This window comes from Orbicella franksi, chromosome 9, assembly GCF_964199315.1.
Source record: "Orbicella franksi chromosome 9, jaOrbFran1.1, whole genome shotgun sequence".
Classification (NCBI taxonomy): Eukaryota; Metazoa; Cnidaria; class Anthozoa; order Scleractinia; family Merulinidae; genus Orbicella; species Orbicella franksi.
The window spans coordinates 6,103,920-6,131,761 of record NC_138153.1 but is presented as its reverse complement, the minus strand read 5'-3'; the positions used below and the strand labels follow the sequence as shown (position 1 = coordinate 6,131,761).

Genomic DNA, 27,842 nt, shown 5'->3' with positions numbered 1-27,842 from the left:
ATTTAGTAGCAATAGCAAAAATGTGATTAAAAAATTTGACTTACTGCAAAAGATTACAACATTGGTCTTTACAACGTTTTGAACGAAACAGCGTAAAATACTATCACAACAAAATTACCTTAGCAGACTTTCTCAAAGTCCGTTTTACACTTAATTAATTTGATACCTTCTGAAATATTTTACAACCACATTACACGAAATTTAAGAGAGCTTTTCTTTGACCTATTATCGACATCCACAAAGTACCATTGGAACAACTACTAATCATGAAATCAGTTTATAAACATACACCCCAGAGTTTTTATAAATATTGTATAAAAATAAACTGCGGGTGTCTCATTTGCAGCGCTAAAGACTCTTACGAAGCTTTATATTGCACTATGGGTCTAGGTTTATGCCACTCTTCACAATTACTTCTGGTTCTGACCATCTACATTTCTCTTTGACTTCACAGTATTTCCTTTTTAACTAATTCAATTAATCCTGACTACGCTTGGCTATTTAAAGCAAGTGCGACGAAACTGTTTTTACCGACTCAATTTTGGCCTTCGATATCTAGCCGTTGTAATAAATTTTTCTGCCATCCTCCAGGATAAAAATAAAAATAAAAAAATCTGTTAAATTACCTCATATTAAAACCACACTACATAAATATGAAATAATTTATCCAACGTTGGAGGAAGAGTTACATACGTACCCTACGTGGTATGTTCGAATTGTTGCAATTTTTGATGTTTGAGCCTATCCATATTTAGAAGGCCCCATCAACAAATTATGATAATACAACAACAGTACTGTCAACTGCAAAACACATCTAGTAGCTGCATGCATGGCGGATTCTAAAATTAGCTGACCTTTTAAAACACACAGCATACAGATTTTTCCCTTAACAGACCATTCTACAGTTCAGTGAAATCTCTGATGTAACCGAGCCTCTGTATGAAAGTGAGGGTTGGGTTGACCTCTTAATGATGGAGAAAAGAAATTGATTAGCATAATCATAAAAGCAGGATAATTTAGATTTGAAAAGTGGTAAGGATTGTATCATAGTAAAGTCAACTCTGGCCTCGCTTCTGCTCAAAGGTTTGATTACTCAGCAAGGGACTGTCAAACTGTAGCCTGTAGTTCGGATAAGGGATTTGCCCAAGTAGGTTCTCTGGCCGATTGCCTCGGACCCTTACTCATTTCAACACCTGAAACCCCCTAAATGGACTATTGTATATGTTACACTTCAACCAAAATCAGGTACCCATGTTATTACAAAAAAACCTGTGATGACCAAGTGGAGGTCAATAAGTATAAGCAAGGACGATAATGATATTCGTTCTAAGAAAGTCGTGATCATATTAGCTCTCTAAGAGTCGTCGCCAAATTCGTATGAAAGAAATTTTTAAAAGGAATTACGTGATACAATGCACATGTTGAAAACTCTTCATTCTTTGGCATTCTTGTTTCTTATCAGTTCATTGCTACCTTTTTGGTGTTTTGTTACCTTGGCTTACTGTTATTTCAAGTTATGTTTCGATTTCAAGGCAATTTTAGGAATTACAAAAAATACTTATTTGTAGCAACATAGATTGTTCCTCGGTCACAAGATAATCCCTATCAACACTATCCAGCCGTTTTGAGTCTTCCTACAGCTGACACCTACAACCTTGTTGACAATTAGGGGTAGTACAGGTGACGCAAGTTTCAGTAACTTCCTCCACAGTACGGGTCTTTTGGATCTTGGTGTAACTGTGGTGTTCACATGACGGTCCAGGGCGGGGCTCCTGAATGGTGTTGAAACCTACAGCAAAAGAAACAATAGAGTATAAATTCTGAAATTTTCAAAATGTGAAATATGTGTTCAAAAAACGTTGCATGGGCTATTCCAGAAGCTTATTAGTAAGCTTCTGTCTATTCACCCAAAACAGATCATGGAAGTCTGTCAGTGCATTGCCTGTTAACAAGTCGACTTAGAATGTGTGAGAGCGAGCTCGAGCCCGTTCTTCTAGCTCGCTGTCTTACGAAACATTTTGCGATAAAATGGTGAATTTGAAATAACGCGCACTTCTGTTATCTCAATAAATATTTTACTTCACATAAGAATAATCTAAATATATTATATTGATAAATAACTGTAAAAGTTTTGTGCACCAGCTTTGAGAAAAAAAAAGGAAGGAAAAGGAAAAGAGAGGAAAAAAATTAAATGAGTAATCGTCATCCTCCTATGGTAAATCTCGTGTCAAGTTTTATCCACAGTTTGTTCTAAAACTGAAAGAAAAAAAACATTTAAGTGTCAAAAATGATAGACATAAGCTGACACTCCTGAGGTTTACCTGTGCCACGGTGGGGACCTGGTTCCTGCGTCTCTTCAAACCCTGTAGGCAGGGGACTGTCGAGAGTTTCCTCAACGCCTGTGGATTCTTGGGTGTCTTCCAATAGGTCGTCCACTGGGTTAGGTACATCTGTCTCACCTCCATCGTTTGTCTTTACTTGTTGAGTCTCTGTATCATCTTGAGTCCCTTTCAGCAGGGGACTGTCGCTGGGAGTTTCCTGGACGCTGAAGGGTACCTGGGCCTCCTCTGGGTTTGGTTCATCAATTTCACCCCGAACTTGCTGCGTCTTGGTATCATCGTGAGTTCCTGTTAACAGGTGACTGTCGCGCGCTTTCTCGGCGCCGTGTAAAGGCAGTACCTGGTTGCTTTCCAAGAGGGCGTCCTCTGGGTTATCTTCATCTGTTTCATCCTCATCTCTACCGTTAACTTCGTCGTCCGTCTGAACTCGTTGCAACTCAATATCGTCATTCGTACGGACTTGCTTGCGCTTGGCTTTAAAATATTTAACAGCTGCGGGTACTGCCACCAGGATTAACAATGCGCCGACAGCAGCCACTCCAACTGCCCAATTTATCGAGGAACCTTTAGCTGGACCATTAGTTGCACCACTGGTCGAACTTTCAGACGGGTAATCGCGTTGTTTACTAGGTGTTTTCACGCCTGCTTGGGTGGGTGCTTCTGTATCGTTGTGGGTAATTGGTACTGTTGAAGGCCAGGTTGTCTGCAAAGCTAGAGCTGTTGTGCTGATGTCCGCCTTGGTGATCAGTTTGCCGCACTTCTCTGATTTCATAAACGTGCACTGCATGTTTTTTGGTACTCCAGGCACCTGGCACTCTGGCACAACTATATCATTCCCGTCATTACAGCAAGGGGAACACGGCTTGCACATGCTCAGCATGGGTTCTTCGTAAGCGCCAACCTTACACTTATCACACACGGCTTTGGAAGTCAATGTGCAGGCTTTAATGGTCTCGCGATACGGGCCGCAGTTCTCGCAATCTTTACAGGCCCCAGCCTCGTATGCTGAAGAGTATGACTCGCCAAGCACGCATGGTTTGCAAACGATGGGGGTGCTCGATGATATCACGTCTCCACAGCTCACGGAGAGCCCTTCACCGGCAGGGCATTTTCGACATTCCTGGCATTGGATTGATCCACTCACTGGATCCTTGATCGTGATGCTCTCAGCATCACAAGAGGCAGCGACATCTAGCAAAATGAAACGTCGAGGATTATATTTATGATCGATAACGCACACAAAAAATGACTTATGCATGTGAAGTGCGGGCGAAATGATGAGTACTTAGATATATAGTGTGCATAATTATAGATGAGTTCAGATTGTATCTGGCTTTTTTGTAGTTTCAATCCAACCTACGCTTGTTTTACATTATCTTTTTATAATGGTTTTTTTTAAATAAAAAGTTACATTTGTAAAAGTCTATGCCCATTTCATGTGCGTTTTCGGTGAAATTTGTGTTTGTCCATTAGGTATAAATAGAATTTTCAAAGAAAGAGAAGGTCAGTTATACTAATACAATACTTTTTTTTACAGGGTGGCCACCAGGTCAAGAGATTCGAATCGTTTGTTTGATTTCCCTCGAGAGATTTGCTGCTAAGTTATCGTACAAGATTTTGTAGAGGGCATTAATAAAGCATAGCCGGGAACTACATCAAACTCTCTCTTATTGATCCGACAAACATTCCTTACTTGTAATTGTCACTGATAAACAGATTAATACCACCAGAAGGCCTCTGTGCAGCATGATCACGTGTATGTTTCCAGCGATATGGTAACGTAACATAACTGAAATATAAAAATATCAATTAGTGTGCACAAGTGCTATGGTCTTATCTTAATTTATAGATAAAATTCTTGGTACATGTCCCAGTTCTTGTAACTTGTTTTGTGATTTGTGAAAGTGTTTTGTCGCTATGAACCAACGGGTTAAATTGATTTGACAAGTGTATTCAAGACTTGCAAAATCCAAAATAAATGTTTGTTTTAATAACAGATTTGGAAATCAGCAGTGCGACAAACATCTTGTGCAATAGTGTTGAAAATATGACCGCGTAACATTATCTTCGGACCGCTTAGGGAACGCATCCTTTTCGCTTATCTGACGAATGTCATTGCAAACTTTGAGAAAAATTTACATTGGTTATTTGGACTTACGACTTAAGACACATTTAAAAGCGGCTATTGCCCAACTGATGGGGTTGCGTTGTATTTTTTGTTTGATGTCCAGGGAAACAACAATTTTATTTATTCCTTCCTCTTTTCATGAAATTCATTCTTGGCATGCAGTAAATCAAGGTTTTTAGCTAGGATTCTGTGAGTGGCCGTCCAGTAACCATGATATGGGATCAAAGGGCCTATTCTGCTAGGGGGTCTGGGGTACACCCCCCCAGAAAATTTTGCAAAATTGAAGCGTTTTTGGTGAGTTTTCCACGATGATTTTCAGCCGACAAATTTAATGTGTCGGTTAGACGTGAATGATAATGCGTCATTTACTTTGTCAAAAACCTAAATTAGATTGAAACAGCCCATACTAAACGCATAAGTTGTGTTAACACCTCCATGATTGTCTTTTACGACGTTTGTCCAACGTTGATCTTAGCGGCCATCTTAGGGGAAGTGTTACGGTTCACCATGGGTGTGCACATCTGTTTCCACAATCGTCATTTATACATGTCAGTTGTAAAATCACTCCTATATATATGTCGAGGCTTTCAAAACACGGTATGTTCTTCCTTAATTGCAAACAAATCAAGCAGGATGGCTGTTTATAGCACATGATTTTTTTTTTTTATCACTTTTAAGCCATGGTTATCCGTAAGGGTTTTTATCCAAGGATGTTTAGCTAGCAGCGTCCATGATGAGATTGCTACGCACAAAATATATCAGCCTTGAAAGGGAAAAATGTCCGTTTTCCTAATTGTAGAGAAAACCAGGTGAATGGGGATTACACCAGGACCAAGAAATTAAAACTGCGGTATAAACTGGCTGCCAAGGTGCCCTTCAGGCGAGTACAATTTGTAAACCCGAGAGTGCAATTCACTCTGCAGGATTTTTTTTTCTTCACTTCTCCTTTGCACGATTTTTTTTTTCAGTCACCTTCCCTCGCATGATTTTTGTTTTTTTGCTTTTTCCCCACACCTCCCTCCCCCATCACTTTTCTTAAGGTCCGTCCCTAAGCACGCGTGGTAATCTTGCGTTTAGGTGACGAAATTGCTACCAACTGACTCAAGGCAGTTCTCGAGTTTTCTTTCCTGCTTTTCGTTTGCCTGCTCCTCCACCTCCTATCTAGCTTTCCACTTCTAATATACAAGCAGCTCGTCCGCGAAGAAGTCTTTCCCGTCGACGCTTGAAATATTGCAAATTGCTCTCAAAGCTCTAAGCAGTGAGTTCAACGCAGTTGTCGAACGCGCTCGATCGAAGTTTATTTCCGAGTTTTACGAATCGAAATTTAACTCTGAATCCAGTGACGAAAATGAAATGATTTTGAAACAAAACTTGGACGTTATAGTCCCAAAATATATTGGAACGATTAGTTTTGTGCCATTTTCTCGAGCAAATAGGGAGAAAAACGTAATAAGCAGCCAAGGCCCGGGTCGTCGATCGTGTAAAAAACAAGTTACGAACTTTGTATGTTTTCCCAATTTTGCCGGTAAGCAGCAACATTTTCACGTCACTAATGGGAAGATGGTGAATTGTTTTAGTGGGGATTCAATTTTTTTCGGACAAAATTAACCTAAAGAAGGTTTCCGAACCCGTTATTTCCCCGTGGTATACAAGAAATTTCACTTTTTCCACAAACCCACTTTACATATTGCATCCACATAAGCAAACAGCTGAATATATAAGCAAGAGAGTCTCTCATGCTTGCCCAAGTATAAATAAATCAACCGAGCGACATTCTGGCGCACCTTATTACAGTCCGCCGCTCTTTCCAACCATTACAGCTTGCATTATTATCTGAGCCCGCAAGTAGAGCTAGGGATGCGCAGAAAGCTGCGCAGTACGTTTCTCCGCTCATGAAGGGTAGACCTTTTTCCGCCCTGGTAGACCCGCCGCCCCAGACTCCCTAAACGCGGTCGCGTAGCAATTCAATCGCGCCCAAATGATTCGAATAATAAGTGAATTCGTTTTAGCGAAAAAAAAAAAATTGGATTTAGGTGCACTTTAACGGAAACAACACACCTATTTCTTCTGCGGCAAACATTCCTGCTTCAAAATGAGCTAACGTAACATTCATCTGTTTTGACTGACTATAGCGTGGGGAGTCTAAGGGCTTTTATTTCTTGATTTTGTCGTGCTCCTGATTTTGAATACTAATGACCTCTGCTATAAATATACTATGAATATAACCACGAATGTGACGCCAGTTCAAATAACGTGACCAGTGTTTCCAGTCTATGTACGGTAGTCAATATACTTGTATTTGTAATATTTTCCAACCGTGAAAAACGCAAACGTGAGTGAAACTTTGCCAAGTGACGGTACTGAAAGTCACTTCAATCCAATTTTCATTTGATATACCCCGTCCTGTCGGCTAACAGTCTGATATAATAAGACTTGATATTTTCGCCGTAACGTAATAAGTTCTCGTGAATTATGAATAATTATACAAATCGGAAGTAAGTATTGCATCACCAGAAATGAGTCGATGTCAATCACACCGACAAACTGGACAATTATTAAAGCCGACTGCGAGATAGTTTGTTTATTTGTATATTTTCCAACCTGGAAAAACGCAAACGTGAGTGAAACTTTGCCGAGTGACGGTACTGAAGGTAACTTCAGTCTTATTTCATTTGATATGCCCCGTCCTCAGGACTAACCAGTCTGACAATAAGACTTGATATTTTCGCCGTAACAAAATAAGCGTTCGTGTGTTTATGAATAATTATACAAATCGGAAGTAAGTATTGCATCACCAGAAATGAGTCGATGTCAATCACACCGACAAACTGGACAATTATTAAAGCCGAGATAGTTCGTTTACAAAAACAAAAACAATAAAGGAAGCCTTTACGGCAGGTAAATGGTTCTTCGTATAGTAGGGGACTCGTGGTAAAGTCTCTAACATACAAGTGATTTTTGACTTTATGAGGGATCACACTCATATCACGTGACTGTTGCATTAATTAAATATGTTTTGCACACTTTGCTTCAAACTCTAAGTTTACAGCTTTGAGATGAATTTGTTGTCAACAGAACGCGCTGCGTGGCCACATGTACGCAAACATGTCCGATATTAATGTGAGAACAACAAATGTTCCACTAAAATGCGGCGAAATCACTAGAACCATTGTAAGAAATTAAAATTTGTGCCCCCGATGCGACTAACTTACCCCCGGATTACCGAACCGCCATCACTAGAAGAGAGTTTGACAACAAAACAATTGAAACAATACGCGTAAATCATTTAGAAGAAATTCCAGCAACGTCGTGAAATCAGTACGACCCACCTACATTTAGAGAGACAGAGAAAAAGGACGGTTCGCTATATAAAACTAACCTTGTAGTCCCGTAGAACGACGACAAGACCCTCACTAAGAGTGTTGACTAGGCGCTCTGTAAAAGGGAACAGTTGTTTTCTGTCAATCATACTGAAAGCCTTATCCGATTGGTCAAGGTGTGACAGGAACGGCGGAAAGGAAACCACGCTTATTTAAAAACGGATGTGCTATGATGTCCAACCTCGTTTCCGTTTGTCATGTATTGGCATGACAAGGCTATCAAGCGTGGCTGTTCTTACCACAAGCATAAAACATATCCTTCACTGCATTGTCTACGTTTCTAACAAACCGTAACGAGGAAACAGAAAACAAACGTTTAGTTATACTGTCCAACTTGGGAAGGCATTTTTTCTTTATCCACATTTCTGGCTTTCAGGAAAACGTTCGTTACAGTCCATTATTATATGGCCATTGTAGCTCCCTGGGCGGGCAAGCCGTGCTCTATGATTGGCTACCCGAGCGAGCATGAGGGCGCTAGATGATGAAAAAGAAAAATTTCCTGTAAGCTATCTTAGGTACCGTACGCACAAGGTTGACAAGATTTGTTGGCTCTGCCAAAAATCTCGACAAATTTTACCTCCACCAAATTTTAATTGCGAACGCACTTGAAAACACAAAAATTATTTGAAAACTACAAGTGTCAATCACGTTGAAATCTAACACCTTCCCTCGGGTTCTCGAGAGATAATGTTGCCTCGGCGTTGTATTGCTTGTATTCTTTTTTTTTTTTCGTCCTTCAAGCCATTCAGTTTGCTCAATGGCAGTTGCTGCTTTTATTATGCTAGTGGAGATTTTTTCTGAACATCTTTAGTTAAGAATAATTGTCGTTAAGTCTTCGTCGTTTTCTATCTTCACAGCTCGATTGCCGCGCAAAAATGAAATATTTTGGCGGGCTTCTGCTGAATGTACAGACTCTAAAAAGCGAGATCAAATCTCCTTGGTTGACGCTTTCAGTCGGATTAACACCTGCAAATTGTAAAATCTGACAGTTTTGACCCTTGACAAAAATTTGTCCTGCTCCGAGGTAGGACGACGGCGCTTTTGAAGTTTGGTGCGGCTTAACAAAATTTTGGAAGGAAGAAAAACACCGTACGCACTTGTAGAACGGAACTGATGTAAAATAAACAAAAATTTATAAAAAATCCGTTAAGGCTTGTTTAGTCAAGATGCCTGGATATTGGTATAAGAATTAATTTCTCATGAGACCTTAAAGGGACTAGGTCACGCTATTTTAGGTAATTTTGTTTAATTTTGTTAATTATGAGCTCTAAACGTCAAATTGGCAGAGCAAGAGTCTTTCATTTGCAAAATCACGGCCACATAACAACTGAGAATGATTTTCCAGCTGTGTAAATGACATTTTGATATAAACAGATACAAATTTGAAAAAAGGTGGGCTGACGTTTTTCAAATTTACCCAAATGCAATCCATTTTAATCCCCTCCAGTTTTGTCCATCCATGTCAATTCTTGGCTTTCCTGTGTTTTGTTTGAGATCTTCTATAACTTTGAGCCGTTATTGTGATATTTTAGTTAATTCTATGACCGTTTGATCAGTGCTGAAATTGCCTAAAATTGCGTGACCTAGCCTCTTTAATCAGGAAACGTCCCTGACGACATAGAGAAACGGAAACACGCAATTAATGTTTTCCTGCTGGTTTTTTATATCTTGATATCCTGTCTAAATAAAGCCTTTTAAAGTTTAGAAAACTCTAGAATTTGGCGGTGAAACAATAATGCTATTTAAATTGTGCCCGTGTATATCAAGTTTATGTCGTTTATCATTCAGAATCTACTGACACCATTGCGCCATGCGAGGTGTCGAACATCTTTATCTTTGCTGAAAAATGAAAAGCTTTGCCCTAGCCACCCCCCCCTCTCAAAAATGTAATGGTTCATCCCAGAAGCGTTAAATAAGGTGTTTAGTTGTATTATTATCAAATGATAACATTCAAAGACCCGCCAGTTCTATCACATGACTGTTGAAATATAATACATTCGTCTGAATACCTCTTTCAGTGGTTATTTTAAGCCTGGAGATGGCACGTACTCGATGTACATGTACATGTTCCCGCCCCCCCCCCCCCGGGATGTCCCCGTGGTACAGTAAGTGATGTTCTTAATCTTCTGTTCAATATACGTGAAGGTGATTATCCACCATTGGGCAGCGAACAATTCAAACTCGTGTTGACTTGAGATCTATAAACGGAAACAGTGGTTGAGTGAAATTCTCAGTGAGAGCTTGGAAAGATAGATTACAGTCGGAGTTTGCCAACTAAATGGTTAAGATGTGACAAAATGGAAAAATGGAGAAAGTGGATTGTGCAATTCAGGAGTGCGTCACAATCAAAGACAATGCTGACAGGTGAAAATTTGGTATGAACTTGACTGGCCTCTAGTAATATCTATGATATTTATTAAACTTGCAAACTACTTTCAAACAGAAGTCCTTGCGGAAACAGAAATGCTATGACGTCAGCAGAATGTCAACAAGGGATGCTGCAAGCAGTTTAAAAGATCAACAGAGTGTAAATCCCGGCCTAAACTGCTAACTGCTTGGTTTCTGCGATCAAACTGAGCTCGTGGTAATCTGAATAATCATTGAATTCTCCACGTTTCTGGCAAACCAACAATCGGAAAACAGTAATATCCGTTTTGCAGCTAGCTATAATTAATTAAGGAAGTTTTTTTTTTACCACCGGAAGCTGGCTCCTCATAACTCGGCGTTCTGTAGCCATCATTTCCGACAATTATCAACTTTGTTATATTTTGAATTCCTTTGAGTTACGCGTGGGAACGAAAAGGTTAAGTCTGTTTCAGCCCACTTGCGTGAGACTATATCAAATGCTCCGTGTTCTTTGATATATTTGTATATATAATTTGTTGTCGGATTCTGAAAAGAAGTGATAACTGTGACAAAGTCTGTAAAATTCTGGTCAGACAAGTGTTGTCTCCACCACGTGATTGGGACCGATCGACAGGGGGAGCTGTTACGTCATGTGACGCCGGATACGAATTTTTTTACGTGGGCGATTGCGCTTTTTTAAAACACCAACGCAAAAACATCATATTTTTACCAAAGCGAGGAAAATGGAATTAATTGCGCGAAGAAAATGACAAACAATTTTCTTAAAACGACTCACAGCTCAGCTCAGCTCAGCTTAGTATTACAAACAGATGAAATAAAACTATCTTCTTCTCTTCTTGAAAATTTGACCTTAACTTCAAGGGGTGACGAATGGTCCTTCAAAAACCATGAGTCTGGCAAAATCTTCGTCCAATTTCAGAATTTCACGGGTCTCGCAGTTTTGTTTTTCTTTTGGCATTAGCGTGCGTCAGTCTTAAAGCCTTGATTTTTTCATAGAACTCGGTCTGAAAGTCTCGATTTTTTGCCAGGCTAAGAAAATCTCGATTGAAGTCCGGATTTCTTTGTTTGCTTTTATAAATTACCTCTGAACGAGTTTAAGTCCGAACGTCTCGCTCCCGCATTTGAAAGACACTTGAAGACTCGGTCGCTAGTCTCGCCTCCTCGCAAAGTCTCGCATTTACCATCTGTTACCATTCACCACCCCTACTTCTTTGGCTGGATTCTAAGTTAAGAACTATAGAATGGTGAACACATATTAGGAGCATTTTAAGTGGCCTACACCGGCACAAAAACAATCGAATAATAAGACAGAAAAAAAAAACTTGAGTCAGGGGAGAGCAAACTAACCTTGACATTCAGCAGGGAGTAATCGGCACGGCGAACACTGATTCACACTCGTGTTGACTGCTACGCGTAAACGGGAACAGCGAACCTCTTAAGGGAGCGCTCAAAAATAATCTCTCTGGTTTCCTGATCATGCCACTGAAAATTACATTTTTAACAGGCTGTATATCTTGATTGCGATGTGAAAACGGAAGTCTGAAGAACGTGGCCTCTGGCTTTGTGTATGTCAGGATTGTTTGTTACACGTTAAAAGCGGGCAACGGATACTGTAGGAACATCAGTTAAACTAAAAGCGACATTTCTTTCCCAGTTCATTACGTTTCTTAAACTTGTAATTGCGGCATTAAGGTTCCCTGAGGTTTCTAACAAAAATCTCTCAGACAAAAGCCACCAGTCTTTGTAGTATGAGAAACGATGCGGAAGTGCCATGACGTAAGCATAATTCAGATCAACAGACTGTAAATCCTGACCTTACTTGACAGTTGCCTTCATGGTTTCTACGATCGACACGAACTCGTAGTAATCTGCACAATAATAAGTAATAATTACACTGTATGTCCACGTTTAAACGAATATCATCGATTGGAAATTTAAACAGCAATATCCGTTTGCACCTGCTAAGTTTGTTTGGTGACCGGAAATCGTCTTGGTATGTAGTTCAGTGACCGTCTAAACGGAAATTATCCCTGATTGTTGTTTTTGTTTAATTGATGATTCTTGCCCGCTGCGTTTGGTTCATCACTAAGTTACAGGTACGGTCAGGATTAAATATATTTTTTTCTCGGATTCTGAACAGTAATAAGATTAAACAACGTGCGTAAATTTCTGGTCAAATGCGTGCTGTTTCAACCACGTGATTGGGACCACTACGTAGGCGTTTGTGTTTAGACAAAATATTTTAACCAAAGCAAGGAAAATGGAATAAATTACACGAGGAAGACGGCAAACAATTTTCTGAAAACAACTCACTCAGATGTAGCACGATCAGCTCAGTTTTACAAACAGCGTGAAATAATATCTTCTTATCGACTTGAAACTGTGATCTGAACTTCTTTGGCCGGCGGGATTTCAAATTAATTAAGAACTGCAAAATGGGTGAAATGTAAACAGGAAAACCCGCACACGTAAATTATATTATTGGGAGGATTTTACTCAGGAACAATCAGCAGCTATTTCGCTGGTTGTCTCAACATTCACAACTATTGCTGGACCTCAGCAATTCACAAAACTTAGTATTACTGGCAGTGAAGCAAATGTTATTTCAAATCAAGACAGTATGTTCTTGTTCAATTAAACGGGCAAATACGGTTGATGCTTATGTAAACACTTTTTTTACAACAAGTGATCTGCTTCGCGTCACATTGGGTTTCAGGGTCTTTCAGCGCTGAGCATTGCGGGCAGTTTAATTGTTGCGTGCCGTAGTAATTCGTAAAAGTAATACTCATAAGCAACTCCTACAGACGTTTACTTGAAAGTACGTCGTCTATCGAGACTTGGGATTCAAGACTGGCAGCCTGTAAAAAATTTAAATAATTTTACATCTAAATCTGATAAACGAATTGATAAGCTATGGTGGCTAATATATGTATTTTTTCTTACCACAGCGTACGGATCCGTTTGCGTTTCAGCACTGAACAGCTGACTATAGCGCCCCTCTCCCCCCTCCTCGGGGATACTCCATCATGGATTTTTTGTAGGGGATAAGCCGGTAAAGGTAATTTTCCGTAATTGTTTGCAGATATTAAAATTGAATTGTTTAATGTGCTGGTAACTGCTCTTTATCGTGTCAATTTCATATTTGGTTACTTCCCTTTTCTCGCCTAAAGGCTGATGAAATGCGTAAATACAGTGAACGTGTATGGGGTAGTTTATAATAGCATTACGTATGTATCAAGTTCTGATTCATATCAGCTTCCGTAAACAATTTTAGACCGAACTGATAAAATCTTTATTTCCAAAACGATCCCAAACAGCTAAAACGACGATACCGTAGTACCCTTTGAGGCGACAGTGAAATAGCTTATGTACGGAGTGTTATAGCCTCTGGGGGAGGGGGGGGGGGGAAGCGGGTTCACCGTCAAATTAAAGCCAAAACAGAAATAAAGAATTTCGTATCAAGAGAGTTACCCTAAAAACAGGCAACAGTTAACTGACCCCTGAAAACCATGAGAGAAAAATCGCATGAACTGGAATCGAAATGCATTTCTGTTATATACAAACCAAGGAGCCGTAACAGTTACGCTCACGGCACATGGACCCCATGATTAGTCAGCAATTCGTATGTATTCTTTTTCGAACTTGAAACTTACGTTTACATTAAATTTACGGTATTAAGTGCCTACCTTGTTGAACTTCAAAACACGGCAGGAAATCTTTCTTACGCCTCAGTAATTGAACGGGTACCTATGTGAAATAGGACAGAATTCTGCGTCAGCATAATTTATCTACGCTTTGCAGTCACCAGTAAGTGTGATAATAATAGATATCGAAGGCCCGTGCACACTTACATGTGTTTGTAGTCTATCAAACATTCTCGCTTGCACGTGATTGGTTAGCCTGAAATGTCCATCATCTCCCGCCCTCAACCTAATGTCCGTGACGCTGACGTGACGCTGACGTGACGTGAAAAAATACAAACGACTGCTTTGTTTTGTCTTCGTCGGCAAGAATACGAAAGTTGGGTTCATAATACATTTTTCAGGCTACTCGCTACGGGAAAAAGACAAGACACGAAGCTAGTGGTTTAGATTGATTATGGCCAACGAGAACGGAAAACGGGCAAGAATAACCTTTATCAGAGAGCGCGACAAATAAAAATAGAGTACGGACAATTTTTAACGCATCACGCTGCATGGCCTGCGTATTTCACGCGGAAATTCTGCGCGAAACAAAGGACTGAATGGTTTCTCTAGTCAGGCTAACTGAATTACTAGTTAGAGGAATGCTGTCACCTTATTTGATGGGTTAAAAAGAAAAAAAATAAACTCCACTGTTCGCGTTAGGCATAATTTACGCAGGAAACGCTTTAGAAAATTCAGCTGAAAAATTTGCTTAGTTAGCATAAAGAAAAAATCATGAAATGCTAATATGCCATTAAGATGCGCGGTGACATCACTCGCTCAAGCTCAAAGTCTAGTACAGTTGCGTAGCGCAGCGTAATTGGTCAAAAGCCCAAACTGTTCCGGTGTATGCGCTTATTAGTCACGAGTCAGACTTCGCTAACAGACATAAAATGAAACTAGAGCTGGTAAGAAGTAAACGTGATGCAAATCAATGCAGTGTCGACAAAACATGGATGAATCAAGAAATACATTTGTTATGTATGCCTGAACTAAAAGTTTGATGTGTTTGAATTTTTTTTTATTTACTAAAACTTACTAAATTTTTCGGAAACTGAATTTTCTATAGTAGAAAAAAAAGTCAAACCGTAGAATTCTGGCAAATGGTGTTCGACAACTGATCCACAAGGTTTTAAAATTCCTCCAGTTTAATAAGGTAATGACCCTTGTGAAAGATATTTTTATTGAGACGAAAATATCCCAGGACGCGGACGTCTAAAGAAGAAACACCATCGAAAGGAACGTGACACGACATTTTCCTTTCTTGCTTGTAGAAGTCAAAAATTAGATTTCAAGCAGGAAGTTGAACAAGTACTAAGATAACCTGGCTTAGTAGGATCTCGAAAATACTACTGGCAAAGAATCGATCAGAATAGCTTATGTACAGAGTGTTATACCCTCTGGGGGTGGGTTCACCGTCAAATTAAAGCTATATATATAAGTCAAAACAGAAATAAAGAATTTCGTATCAAGATAGTTACCCTGAAAAAAGGCAAACTTAACTGACCCCTGAAAATCCTGAAAAAAAAAAATCGCATGAACTGGAATCGAGATGCATTTCTGTTATATGTAAACCAAGGAGCATATCTGAACGCGGTTTCGTACACGGCAGCTCCCATGATTAGTCACCCAGTCGTATGTATTCTTTTTCGAACATGAAACTTACATTACACTAAATTTACAGAATTAAGTGCCTACCTTGTTGAGCTTCAAAACACGGCAGAAAATCTTTCTTATGACTCGGTAACTGAACGGGTACCTATGTGAAATAGAACAGAATTCTGCGTCAGCATTATTTACCTACGCCTCGCAGTCACCAGTAAGTGATGATAATAATAGATATCGAAGGCACGTTGCACACTTACATGTCTTTGATAATCTATCAAACATTCCCGCTTGCACGTGATTGGTTAGCCTGAAATGTTCGTCATCTCACGCCCTCAGCCTAACGTCCCTAGTCCCCCGGCCGTGGGCGAGAGATGATGACGGACAGTTCAAGCTAGTGATTGGTCTAAACGCGTCACGTAAATGAATATCGGAGTGATGTTCCCCGGTTTTCAAATCTCGCGTGTTGCGAAAAACATTTGAAGGATAATAAACACAATAGCCCCCCGTTTGCCTTAAAAAATAATATGCTTGGAAATTTGTCCTTGGCAGGAGCCCATGACCAAGAATTAAAACTGTTCGCTTCTCGGAACCGATCAATTTGCGGACAAATATTCAAACATATTTTCGCGTTAAGCCGTTGTCCCACGCGGACGCCCTTTGGGCTCGTCATGCAATCTTCTTCCTTCCTTCGTGGGGGAGGAAGATTGCTTGACGAGCCTGTCCTTCACTTGTACATGTCATAAACGGATGTGAGAATGGCTATTGAAGTAACGCTCTCCAGAGTTTACGTCTGATTTCGTGACGCTGACGTCACGTGAAAAAAATACACGGAGGATATTACACGGTAGCGAGATATGAATTTTATGTTCAAGTGGCAAGAACAATATCTCACGAGTGACCAAAGCGAACGAGTAAGATATTGTTCTTGCCACGAGAACATAAAATTCATATCTTCAAGCTAACGGGTAATCTTTTTTCTATTATCTTATGTAGACATACTGATGACGGCGTTTTTGACGATTTTCCGAAGATTTCCGACCACTTTCCGAAGATTTCCGAAAATCCTCTAAAATTTGTCCGAAGGTCACACGAACGTTGTCGAACATTTTTCGAAATTTTCCGAAGATTAACGAAGATTTCCGAAGATTGCCGAGGACTTTCGAGGAACACCCGAAGATGTTTCGATCATACACCAACGAATTTTAAGTACAACTTAAGAGACACTTGATATCAGTGAAATCATCGATATATCTTCACTAGTGAGGATATGGAAAATACGCCACACGAGTCCCGTATTTTGTTTCGTATGAATTTTACGAGTGGTGTATTTTCCAGTAAAACACTCGTGTCTGTATAATGAAAACGCCTTCGGAGGAAAGAAACCTGACTGCTTTGTTTTGTCTTCGTCGGAAGGAATACGAAAGTTGGGTTCATAATCCATTTTTCAGGCTACTCGCTACAGGAAAAAGACAAGACACGAAGCTAGTGGTTTAGATTGATTATGGCCAACGAGAACGGAAAAACCCAGTGTTTGATTGCGGACGGCCTTTTCTCTGTGCATTTTGTGAGACAACCGTGATCACGAAATATGGGAAGCTCACTATTTTAACCAAACAATATGTAAGTTTTGGTCGATCTTCAAATGGAACAGTACTTTTCCGGAAGATTCGTTTGGAAACTGTCAACCATGACAACTATTTTCAGAGGTGTTGCTCTTTTTCGCTTGTTTTTCGTTCGAGTCTGAACGTTGGATTGGTTGGAAATGTCCTTACCAGTTGCAGTCTTTCATCACCGAAAACCATACGGTACGGCATACTCTGGACAAGAACAAGAGAGAGCGCGACCGATAAAAATAGAGTACGGACCAGGAGGGAGGGGGTGACTCTATTGTGTTTCGGTATTGATTCGTGCCGACTCATTGCTACCAGTGTGACGTCACATAGCAACGAGTGAGCGCTTCGAGTAGCTTGTTCAGATTACGCCATTGAAGAAGGACAACAGAGGTTAAGAAAGACCAAAAAACAGGCCTAATATCGCTTTTGTTCGCTAAGTATAGGTGTGTACATTTTATTGTTGCTTTTTGTCTGTGTGCATTATTTGTTTTAGTTTTGTACGCGCGTTATCGTGTATCCTTGTTGAATTTCGTTACGGGTAAGTGGCGGGACCGCCATCTTGAAAACGGGATGAGAGAGGTCAACGTAAAACGTTCGCGTTTTCTCTCTTAAATGTCTTACCAATAGTCTTGTTAATAGGACGTTTTATGCGTTGATAGTATACGTTTAATCTGCGTATATCTCTGTGTTGATTGAATCAGCCGTTCCTCTCATCAATCCGTTTGAGTGTTGAGATGTTGTTTATTTCTTGATTTCCACCAAAATTTCCCTGCGTTGTGATCGGTTTTTGCATGTTTTGGAGAACTTTTGGTGGTAGTTATCAGGCCTTTGAATTCAATTCTTTGTGTTTTAACTCCGTTTGCCTTTTGTGTTTTAATTTTGTCCGCTGTATGGTGATATTTGTTGGCTTTAATCGTACAGCAGCTTTATTTGTTGGCTTTCGTTGTGAAGGTTTGTTGGCTTTTTTTTCCTGTCTCGTTGCAACTGTTGACTTATTGCTGTCCACTGCAGTTGCGGTGTTCAGTGTTGTGATTTCATACTTACAACAAAGTTCAAATTAGAGTTAGCCTGAGTAAGCTGTTTTTGGTTTTCTTCTTGCCACTTACAATTTTGGTGTAAAAATATATAGCATTTAAATATAATAATTACAGTTATGGTGAAATCAATTTTGCTGTATGATTTATTTATCTTTTGTCATAACCTGATAACTTGGCTTATTCCTGAACAATGCCACATCTTGGATGATGCTGTAGCCTGTTCCAGGTTCTTGGTCAGTGGGCACAATCGAAAAAAGTGGCCGAGCAACAAGCGGGTTTTTGTAGAGAAAGAGACCGAGAGCATGGAACAGGTTAATGATGCTGCAACTGTCCTACATTGCCATGTTGTAATGGCTCCTATTTCTTAAGCCTCCAAGAATTTCAAGGCTGCATTGGAGTCTTTTCATCCCTATAAGTTCTCATTATATTCCAACTAAAAAAAACAACCCTCCACTAAATGTCACTAAATAGATATTGCAGCATAGCACTCAAAATAAATGACAGCAAATGCTAAGTGTTAGAGTGCAGAAATGCTGTAAAGACAATCAGACATCTATTCTTATTAATTTTTTATATTTAAAAAAGTTTCATGCCTATTAGCTTTTTTTATTTATTCTGCTCTTATAATCATCTCCTGCTCTTCACAGGTCCATATCAGCCTATAGTTTCAATTGTGACTATATGTACCATTTAATCCATCAAATATTGTCGCTTGCATGTCTTTGTCTAATTGCATCACTAAATGCTCAAGCTACAACTGTAAAATATTCTCCAGTGGAGTGGTACTCCACTATTTTCAAATCTTCAAGCAGATTCTGCACATTGCCAAAAATATTTGAAGTACAATAAACACAATAGCTTCCATTTGACTTTAAAAATATGCTCGATATTTGTCCTTGGACATTATCTGTTCCTATCTTCTTGGAATGGATAATATCCACAGAGCGGACACTGAATGAAGGCTACTTTTCATAAAACCTGCATTACCAAATAAAGGAATGAATGATTGACTGAATCAACATGTCTTCCTCAGACTCCGGAGGTCCATAAGCTTCATTCTCGTCCAGTGTGCTTAGCAGCTATGCTCTCATTCTGACCATATATGGCCATACATGCCCTGCCTGATCCATTGTTAGTGGTTTTATTTGTGGTTTGTGTGATAGCAGTCAGCTCTGAAAATCTTGATGTTAGCTCCAGAGAATTTCCCCTCTTTTGCACTGTTTTGTGTCTTCATAGCTAAATTTTTAGTTATCCTTGTGTAAAAATGGTTGAATTTCACCACCCTAGCTTTTTCTTCAGTATGGTATTAAAGTCAATAAGGTTGGTGGCATCTATTTTAGTTGCTGATGTAACAGAAAAGTCACATTTTTTAACTTCACACCAATTTAGTGAAACTATCGTAGATTTGGGATCTCAAATTAATTCCAAATTAAACTTGTCAATTGACTTATACTGGCAATCAAGCTGTGGCAAGCTTTTGTATGACTCTGTTCCTTTAAAGGAAATGTCTTCGGCTGTCATAATCAATGGGAGTTTAATAACGAGGTGTGGAAAAGTGCTTAAGGGGGTGCAAAAATGAAGAAAGAACTTGTAAATTTGACAGCATGATTGAACATGAAAAAAATATGTAGCTCTCATACGTATGTCTTGACAGGTGATAAAGAAATTTTAAAAAAATCTAAACTAAGCTGAGTTAAAAACTCCATGCCAGTTGATCATCCAGGGGCAGGGGGGGGGGGTGGTGGGACATTAGCCATCAAGGGGAAAATGTCCATCAGAATCCCTAAGTGCTGCCCAGTGTGGTGGCATTCTGGAAGGGAATTTGTGCATTATGATATGTTCCTTCCAGTGACATTCCCTGCAAAAAAAACCCGAAGTGTCTTTCATAACCTGTTTTCAGTGGGACACAATTTTTTAGATGAACAAAAGGGGACTATTGGCTGATCATGACCTTACAAATCGATAGATTCTGATGGATCTATTGGATTAACAGCATTCACTAATTCTTCAAATATCGAATTCCAAACTAAAATCTGGGAAAAGCTAGTCACAATTAGGCCGCCGGCCAGGAACTAGGCTGAGTTTTTCATGTAACACAACTATGTATAATATTTGTAGCAGACCTAGCATATAAGAAAATCAAAACTTCTCTTTTCTCAAATAAAACAAAATAAAATAGAACCGAATTACTAATCAAACCATAAATATTAACCAAATTACGGATATTGCCCTAAATGTAAACTGTAGTACGACAAAGGTGAAATAAGGCAGAAAACTTACCTAATCTGGCTAACTGAAACATGGCTGTTCTTCCCACACAGCCAGTCTTTGCACTTTGAAGGGATTGATGAGACGAACCACGAGCACTGAAGAACTGAAATTCCACATACAAGAAGCCAAGCATACCCTCTGTTGAACCTCCTATTCTTGTGTCAAAAGGGCTCTGCTTCGTTATGCAGTGGCCCTCGAAAGGTCAATCAGCTAACAGTTTTGCTCGACAAATTGGCTTCAAAACAGAAATTTCTCGATCAAATTATCTGCCTGTTAAATATTTTAGCCAACGAAAAGTACCAAATAAAGATTCCTTAATGTCATATAAACCACATATTAACGAACCTAAGCAAATGGGGTAGAATATCGGAGCGAAATTCTGCATTTTTATCAACCTTTTGCACTTTACCCATTGGGCGCCATTTTGAATTTCATCCAATGTTTTGCTTAGAGACGCCCCTGTCACAGTGATATGTGTATCCCCGTGATATGTGTATCCCCGCACACATATCACTAGTGATATGTGTATCCCCCGTGGGGATACACAAAACACTGATACGCGCCTGGACATTCAACGAACAAAATGGCGACTCGGTTGCGAGGTTCCGACGAGCGCTGTAAAGAGTAGAAGAAACCAGAAATGAATTCGCGGCCAACGGAGCAGATTAGGATTTCTTGAGTTTGGTTGAGTTCCAACCGACTCGATTGTATATCTGACTAAAACTTCGAACAGCGGATACGCATATCACTAATTATTTCATGGCGCAGTGATCTCAGTGTGTATCCCCTAAACACAGCCGTTAGATTGGCTATCTACCTGATCGAAGAAAATGGCCAGTTATTGCCGAAACGTGCTGGCTGCTTACTCGCTACGACGTTTATACCCAGGTTGAGGTTTGCGGAGTTTGCAACTCGAATGTCTAAATATCTAAACTGAAATCGCGTGCAGGGGATACACATATCACTAATTATTTCATGGCGCAGTGATATGTGTATCCCCAGAAACACAACTGTTATAATATAGCGCATCAACCTTGTCAAAACTGCAGGCAATATTAGCACCCGACGTTTTTACACGGCTTGGGTTCACTGAAGTTTGAAACTCGATAATTCCACTAAAAACGCGTGCACGCGTGCACGGGATAATAAGGGATACACATATCACTGATTATTTCATGAACTAGTGATATATGTATCCCCATGGACACAGCTGTTATATTGGCTTTCTACCCAAGAAGAAAAATGCCCATAACATTTGCATTGTCAAAACTGGCTTGCTAGAAATATTCACACCAGGCATTTATTCGTAGCTTGGGATTTCTGAAGTTTCACTGACCTCGGTTGTACACCGTCGCCGACCGCATGCAGGGGATACACATATCACTAATTATTACATGGCGCAGTGATATGTGTATCCCCTGAAGACAGCCGTAATGTAGGCTAACTGCCGAAGAATAAACGTCGAATATTGTGAAACGTGCTAACAATATTCGCAGTATAGCAATGTATACAGCTTGAGACTTAACATATCTTACAAAAAGTCGAACTGAAAAGCGGGTGCAGGGGATACACGAGTGCCACTAATCATTTTATGGCGATCGGGTCGAAGCCGTGATATGTGTTTCACTCCACGAATAATTCAGATGCAAACAAGGCGATGAACAGTGGAGAATATGCGTTACTCGAGGGGTGAGAATGCACCGCGCAATTAATATCGTCCTAGAAATCCGGTGCCGTGAAACTCAAATTGAAATATATCTAGATCCATTTGGTGTTCAACTTTAAATTCATTATATCCTGCTCGCAGAAAACCAGTTAGGATCAAGAACACAATTCCAGCAGCAGATACGTAAACTTTTTCAACTACAAAAATTAAGATTTGTGTTTTACTGAAGCCTGTTTGGGTTAGTCGTTCGTCCAGTAAGCGACCGGACGACGAGATTGCTTTTTAAAGTAGAGGGGAGGGGGGTGGGGGATACACATATCACTGGTCGCCATTTTGGAGGGGATACACATATCACTAGTGATATGTGTGCGGGGATACACATATCACGGGGATACACATATCACTGTGACACCCCCTCCCTCCTGAGTACGGACAATTTTAAGCGCATTACGCTACACGGCCTGCGTATTTCACGCGGAAAATTCCACGTGATACAAAGGACTGAATGGTTTCTCTAACCAGGTTAACTGAATCAGTTAGAGGGATGCTGTCACCTTATTGAGTTGATGGGTTAAACAGGAAAAAAAATAAACTCCACTGTTCGCCTTAGGCATAATATACGCAGAAAACGCTTCAGAAAATTCAGCTGAAAAATTTGCTTAGTTGGCATATGGAAAAGATGAAATGCTCATAAGTCATTAAGATGCGGTGGCCTTACTCGTTCAAGCTCAAAGTCCAGTAGAGTTACGTAGTCATTAAATTTAGCCCAAACACCAAACTGTTCTCTTATTAGTCACGGGTCAGACTTCGTTAACAGACATAAAATTAATTCGCTAAAAACGAAACTAGAGCTTGTAGGAAGTATACGTGATGCAATTTAGTAGAGTGTCGACAAACTAAAGGCATTGAATGGGTGAATCAAGAAAAACATTTATTATTTAGGCGTGGCCTAACAATCTGAAGTCCTTGAATTTTCTTTCCCTTACTAACTAAAATTCACTTAAAAATTTCTTTAGTAAAAAAAGCTATCGTGGAATTCTGGCAAATGGTCATTCCTTCAGTTTAATGACCCTAAGGTAATGACCCTTGTGAAACTGAATATTTTTATTGAGACGAAAATAGACCAGGACGCCTAAAGAAGGAACGTGACACGACATTTTCTTTGTATCCTGTAGAAGTCAAAAATTAGATTTCAAGCACGAAGTTGAACAAGTACTAAGATAACCTTTCGTCTTAGTAGGATCTCGAGATCTACTACTGGTAAAGAATCGATCTTTCAGACTGAAAGGAACAGTCATTCTCTGTTAAAGGTCAAACCACAACGCACGAGGAAGTCGAAGGAAGTCGTTCCACAATGATTGCATACAAACAAGAGCTGAGACCTAAACATACTGCTTGAGATTTTTCAGTATAGACTATTATAAGATGTAAAAGGTTTCATAAGGTGCATAGCTCGTCAAGTCCTAGAATTTGTGGTCATGATTATCAATAAGCATTTCGTATCGGAGGCTTGCAATAAGACGGCACATCAGTCACACGATGTTTTCATGTCAATACGGAAGCGTGCGAAGTCTAAAAATAGAACGCGAATTATTGGAACCCCGCGAGAGTCAGACAACATAAGCGTGTTCTGAGAGAAACAGGAGGAAAATGAACGCCAAATTTTCGTTGTAAATGTTGCTTTAGGAACACTTTTTTACGTGCTTGAAAAAGCTTTAAATCTTCCACCATTCCATTTTGTTTGTCTGACTATGAGTTATAACATTACTCGCGCGCCTCGCTATTTAAGAAGTGCCGGTGGAATACTTTTGAATAAACATTGTTTCAAAACAATGGTTTTCTCTTGTTTCAAGAACATCTCGCTTAATGTTGCTTCACTGTGATGCCCATACTCAACGTTAATTATGAGCGGTTTTTACGTGCGTAGCGATGTATCCGCCTCACTTACCACAGGCTCAATCATAAGGAAGTCAGTAGACAAAGACTCTAATGAAGTTATACAAGCAACCAGTACACATAAGTATGCTTAAATCTTCTGACAGTATTCCCCTAATTTAATACTAGCTGGACACAGAAGAAAATACCTGTAAAAACTTTCTTCACCAGCCTGAAGGGCAAGTCAGCGGATAACAGGATGTAGGCGCTTCAAGTGATCTAGTCGAAGAACGAGCAGTACGTCACCAGACTATTTCGGGAACGCGGAAAATGCTAGATAACTGCAACCCAAATGTCTCCGAAACAAGGAAATAACCGTGATGATCGAGTTATTACCTGTACAAAGTCTTCACCGTTGTTTCAAATGCGTTAGCGTTAAGGCTTTACGTGCATTTCGTTCTAAAGCCAGTTCAGTGGCTTTCCGTGGTTTGAATATTTCTCAACTTCCGTGTAACTGGTTTTGAAGTCAATAAGTCGCGAGAAGCAACAAAAGAGGCGTGGAATCGTGTCATGTGACGAAGTAAAGAGCTGTAATTTACACCTGAGCATGATTTGAGTTAATTACATCAAAAGTAAAATTAAAAAGAAACGTTCAAACTTTTTAAGCATTGAAGTTCTCAGTTGTGAAACTATGTTTTCCTAGGCCGAATCAAGAGACTATGAAAGATTATAGTCTTATGGGTAAATCGATTATTTTTGAAAGTTGTTCACTTTGCATACGTCTGTATAACTTGAGATCACATGACCGTTACACGCTACAACATGTTTAACGCACACGCTAAGTTTTAATCGATTCCAAACTAGGAACGGGAAGGAAAACGTAAAAACGCGGAAGTAACAGGTCTGCAAGCAAATGAGTAATAAACTGATAAAAAGTGCTAGCTAAGTGCTTCATTGACAGAGAAAAAAAATTAATCGGAAACTAACTGATTAATCAGAGCTGTTCTATGTTCAGCTGTACAATATGTGCACCATATGTTCAATATGTGCCGAGTTAGCAGATGTCACGACCTTAGCTCAGCACGACGTTCCGGCACTAAGCACATACTGACTGATTGCATGTTATAGCTTGTGTATAGCTTCCAAAGCCCCTGAGAGGTGAACGAAAACTTAAAAGGCAACCAAAGACTTAAAGCTCGAAAGTGACAAAAAATCGCCCCTCCCCCATCTTTTTTCTTTCTTTCTTTCTTTCTTTCTTTTTTTTTTTTGCCACTTTTGCATGATGTGAGAGGGGGACATTGCTTGAAGCATTTAGTTCCATTCGTAGAATTCCGAAATAAACGGGCTCTCCGAAAGCAACGTTAATTTTTTTCCCTTCGTATTGAACCCCGAAAGTAACGGTTCCCCCGAAAATAGCGGCCCACCCGAAAGTAGCGGCCCTTTGAAAAAGTCACTAAAAGAGAAAGTCTCTGTTCTCAACCGTGGGTCATGCGGATGGAACAGCCTGACTGCGGGACTGAACACTGACTTGTAGAGCTATCAAGTATTTTATTTCGAGGTTGACTGAATTTTTCTTCAAATTATGATTTATAACTGTATTTGTCAAGTTGCAGAGTCAAATGATTTACTGTAGGGTAATCAGTTGCATTGCGATATAACTCGACCATTATACTTTCGATTTGCCCTCAGTACCAACCGGTTTCGGGCCTTTTTCTTGTTTATACGGCTGCTTTGTCTATGTGGGTAGTTAGTAACATACATAAACGGAACGTTTAATTTCTTTTGTTACACGTCAGCTTTGTCTCAAACGACTGTCACTGTAAAAATAGACTGCAAAACAGTCGTTTTCGGACGTTTTCGGAAGGCGCGATCCTCGCGTGTGAAGCGCGCGAGCCTCACACGCCCGTCTCTCGCCATTCTCCCTCGCCGTTTTTACACTCGCTCCAGACCTTTCGTTCGAATATTGACCGTCGCTCGCGTTCGCAAAAAATACGACTGTTTTGCAGTCTAAGAAAACGTTTTTTAACCATCCGAAAGTTATGGCTACCTGTAAGTAACAGCTACCCGATAAGTAACGGCTACCCGAAAGTAGCGACACCTTTTGCCTGCTAAATCCGAAAGTAACGGGGGCCGTTACTTTCGGAGTTCTACTGCAGTTTATTTTGGCTCGTTTCAGCAGGTAGGACACACAGGAGCGGAAGCAGCGCAACGCCATAATGCAGACATTACGGAATTTTCTTGTTTTGATTAGAGGAATCAATTCAAATTTTTGGTCCACGAGTTAACCTCCTTGAAACCGTGCCACAAGCGTTCCGCAGTCAGTGATGCCGTTAATTTCCCGCCTCGTTGGCTACAACATTTAGGTCTGGAAAACGCTACTAAAATAAAACATATCAACAGCATATTTCATTATTTACTCCGCAATTTTAGAGATATCTACCCTGCGTGCCTTTCGCTTTCTTGCTAACTATTTATAAGAGCTAACTTGCACCACTGCTATCTGCCACGTATGTTGTCTCTATCACGTGATTGTGACTATCAAGAAAAGCTTTGTTTTCGGAGTCTCGACAATAACACAGCAATTTAATTACAATAGAATCGCTTAAATGAAAACAAAATAATACATTTTGAGATGAATCAGTATATGTCCGGATAGAATCATTTCAAAGAACTCACAGAAATGGCGATGGCCGTAATTCTCTTTCCTGTTTTGGAGTGTTCCGGATGGTGCACAGGTCACATACGTTGGATACTTGCAATCTTTAATGAACGCATGTCAGCTTCTTACGAAGGCCGATCCGACGACTGAAATTGTATTGAAATGAAGTCACATGTCAAAATGCATGCTATGTCCTCTTGAAATTGTGTTCTGACATATTAAGACAATCTGACAACAATAAAACCTCATCCAGTTTTTAAAAGTCCCGAGGAAAGTCTAGAATTTGACGCTGAAACAATTCTTTGTTGTTTGTGCTTGGTTAGCATATCGTGTTTATTGTGCCATTCACGTGCACGTGACAGGTCGCGATCTCAGTTTCCGCCGGGGGCTTAAGACCCTGAAGTTTTCTAAACAAACAACTTTGAATGAATACAAAAACAATGTACGCAAAAAAGGTTTCCGAGCGTCCAATTGTCAGATCTTCGCTAACGTAAGCTTTCCACTGTAAAATATATTTATCCGTTGAATCGTGATCAGTTGAAACACAAGGTCGAATTGTTTTCAGGTGCCTCCCAAGAGCCGCAGCAACTGCGTTAAGTTAGGCGGCCGATTGGGCTATCACAATGACATTTTCTGGCGACAAGCACCGATAATAGAGGAAAATAAAATCGAACTGAGTTAATATTGAAACACTGAGGGTGGCAAATTCACCCCTAGAAAATGGCTAATAATCGCATGGAAACCATGATGGGGAAAAAAGCTGATCGATAAAGACATGGATGTCTTCTGCCGCGCCTGAGGCAAAGTTACGCGTAAGTGAGCTAAATCAACATATTCTTTGATCACGTCTTCACAAAAAATTATTTTAAAAGGCCTGACTTTTCCTTTTCGAGACAACTGCCGCGGCAATAGCAAATTATTCAGTTACGGAGTTAATCCTACCTTTCTAAGCCTCAATTTGCCACGCGGCCACGGGCGGTAGTGGTTGACCGTAGCGAATTGTTGTTCAATGCTTCTCCGGGTCCAGCTACCGTGCATGTGAAAGAGGAGTTACTTTCACGTGACCATACAGGTTGAACTTGCCCTTACCGAGTGTGCAGTAAGTCACGCTTTGCATTAATTAGGTCGACAGGAAATGAAAAAGAGAACTGACTACGTAAAGTATTCTTCAAATCCTCGACTATTCTATTTTTTTTTTCTCTCCGGAGAAAATATC

General features: G+C 40.0%; 1 protein-coding gene across 11 annotated transcripts; it reads right to left on the bottom strand.

Moving 5' to 3' along the window:
• Positions 1-11: 11 nt before the first annotated feature.
• On the bottom strand, positions 12-27,842 carry LOC145496470 (uncharacterized). 11 transcript variants are annotated; one of them, XM_081476145.1, is made up of 8 exons: positions 27,569-27,842; positions 26,644-26,772; positions 15,596-15,656; positions 13,901-13,961; positions 7,847-7,902; positions 4,033-4,128; positions 2,322-3,530; positions 14-1,789 (listed from the first exon to the last, which is right to left on the bottom strand). In XM_081476145.1, exons 6-8 carry the CDS (start codon positions 4,124-4,126, stop codon positions 1,635-1,637), a joined length of 1,458 nt encoding a protein of 485 aa, XP_081332271.1. In that variant the 5' UTR covers positions 4,127-4,128; positions 7,847-7,902; positions 13,901-13,961; positions 15,596-15,656; positions 26,644-26,772; positions 27,569-27,842; the 3' UTR covers positions 14-1,634. The 11 variants fall into 11 exon arrangements, with proteins under 11 accessions (XP_081332275.1, XP_081332274.1, XP_081332269.1 ...); XM_081476140.1 differs by lacking the exons at positions 26,644-26,772; positions 27,569-27,842 and adding exons at positions 24,177-24,246; positions 24,364-26,616; XM_081476141.1 differs by having other exon boundaries at positions 26,644-27,842.

What these genes read in the sequence shown, in the direction of transcription:
- LOC145496470 (XM_081476141.1), bottom strand. Translation starts at nt 4,126, where the DNA reads ATGTTACGTTACCATATCGCTGGAAACATACACGTGATCATGCTGCAC. An exon ending in TTTATCAGTGACAATTACAA is followed by an intron (nt 3,531 to 4,032) that starts GTAAGGAATGTT and finishes TCATTTTGCTAG; the next exon opens with ATGTCGCTGCCTCTTGTGAT. An exon ending in AGGTCCCCACCGTGGCACAG is followed by an intron (nt 1,790 to 2,321) that starts GTAAACCTCAGG and finishes CTTTTGCTGTAG; the next exon opens with GTTTCAACACCATTCAGGAG.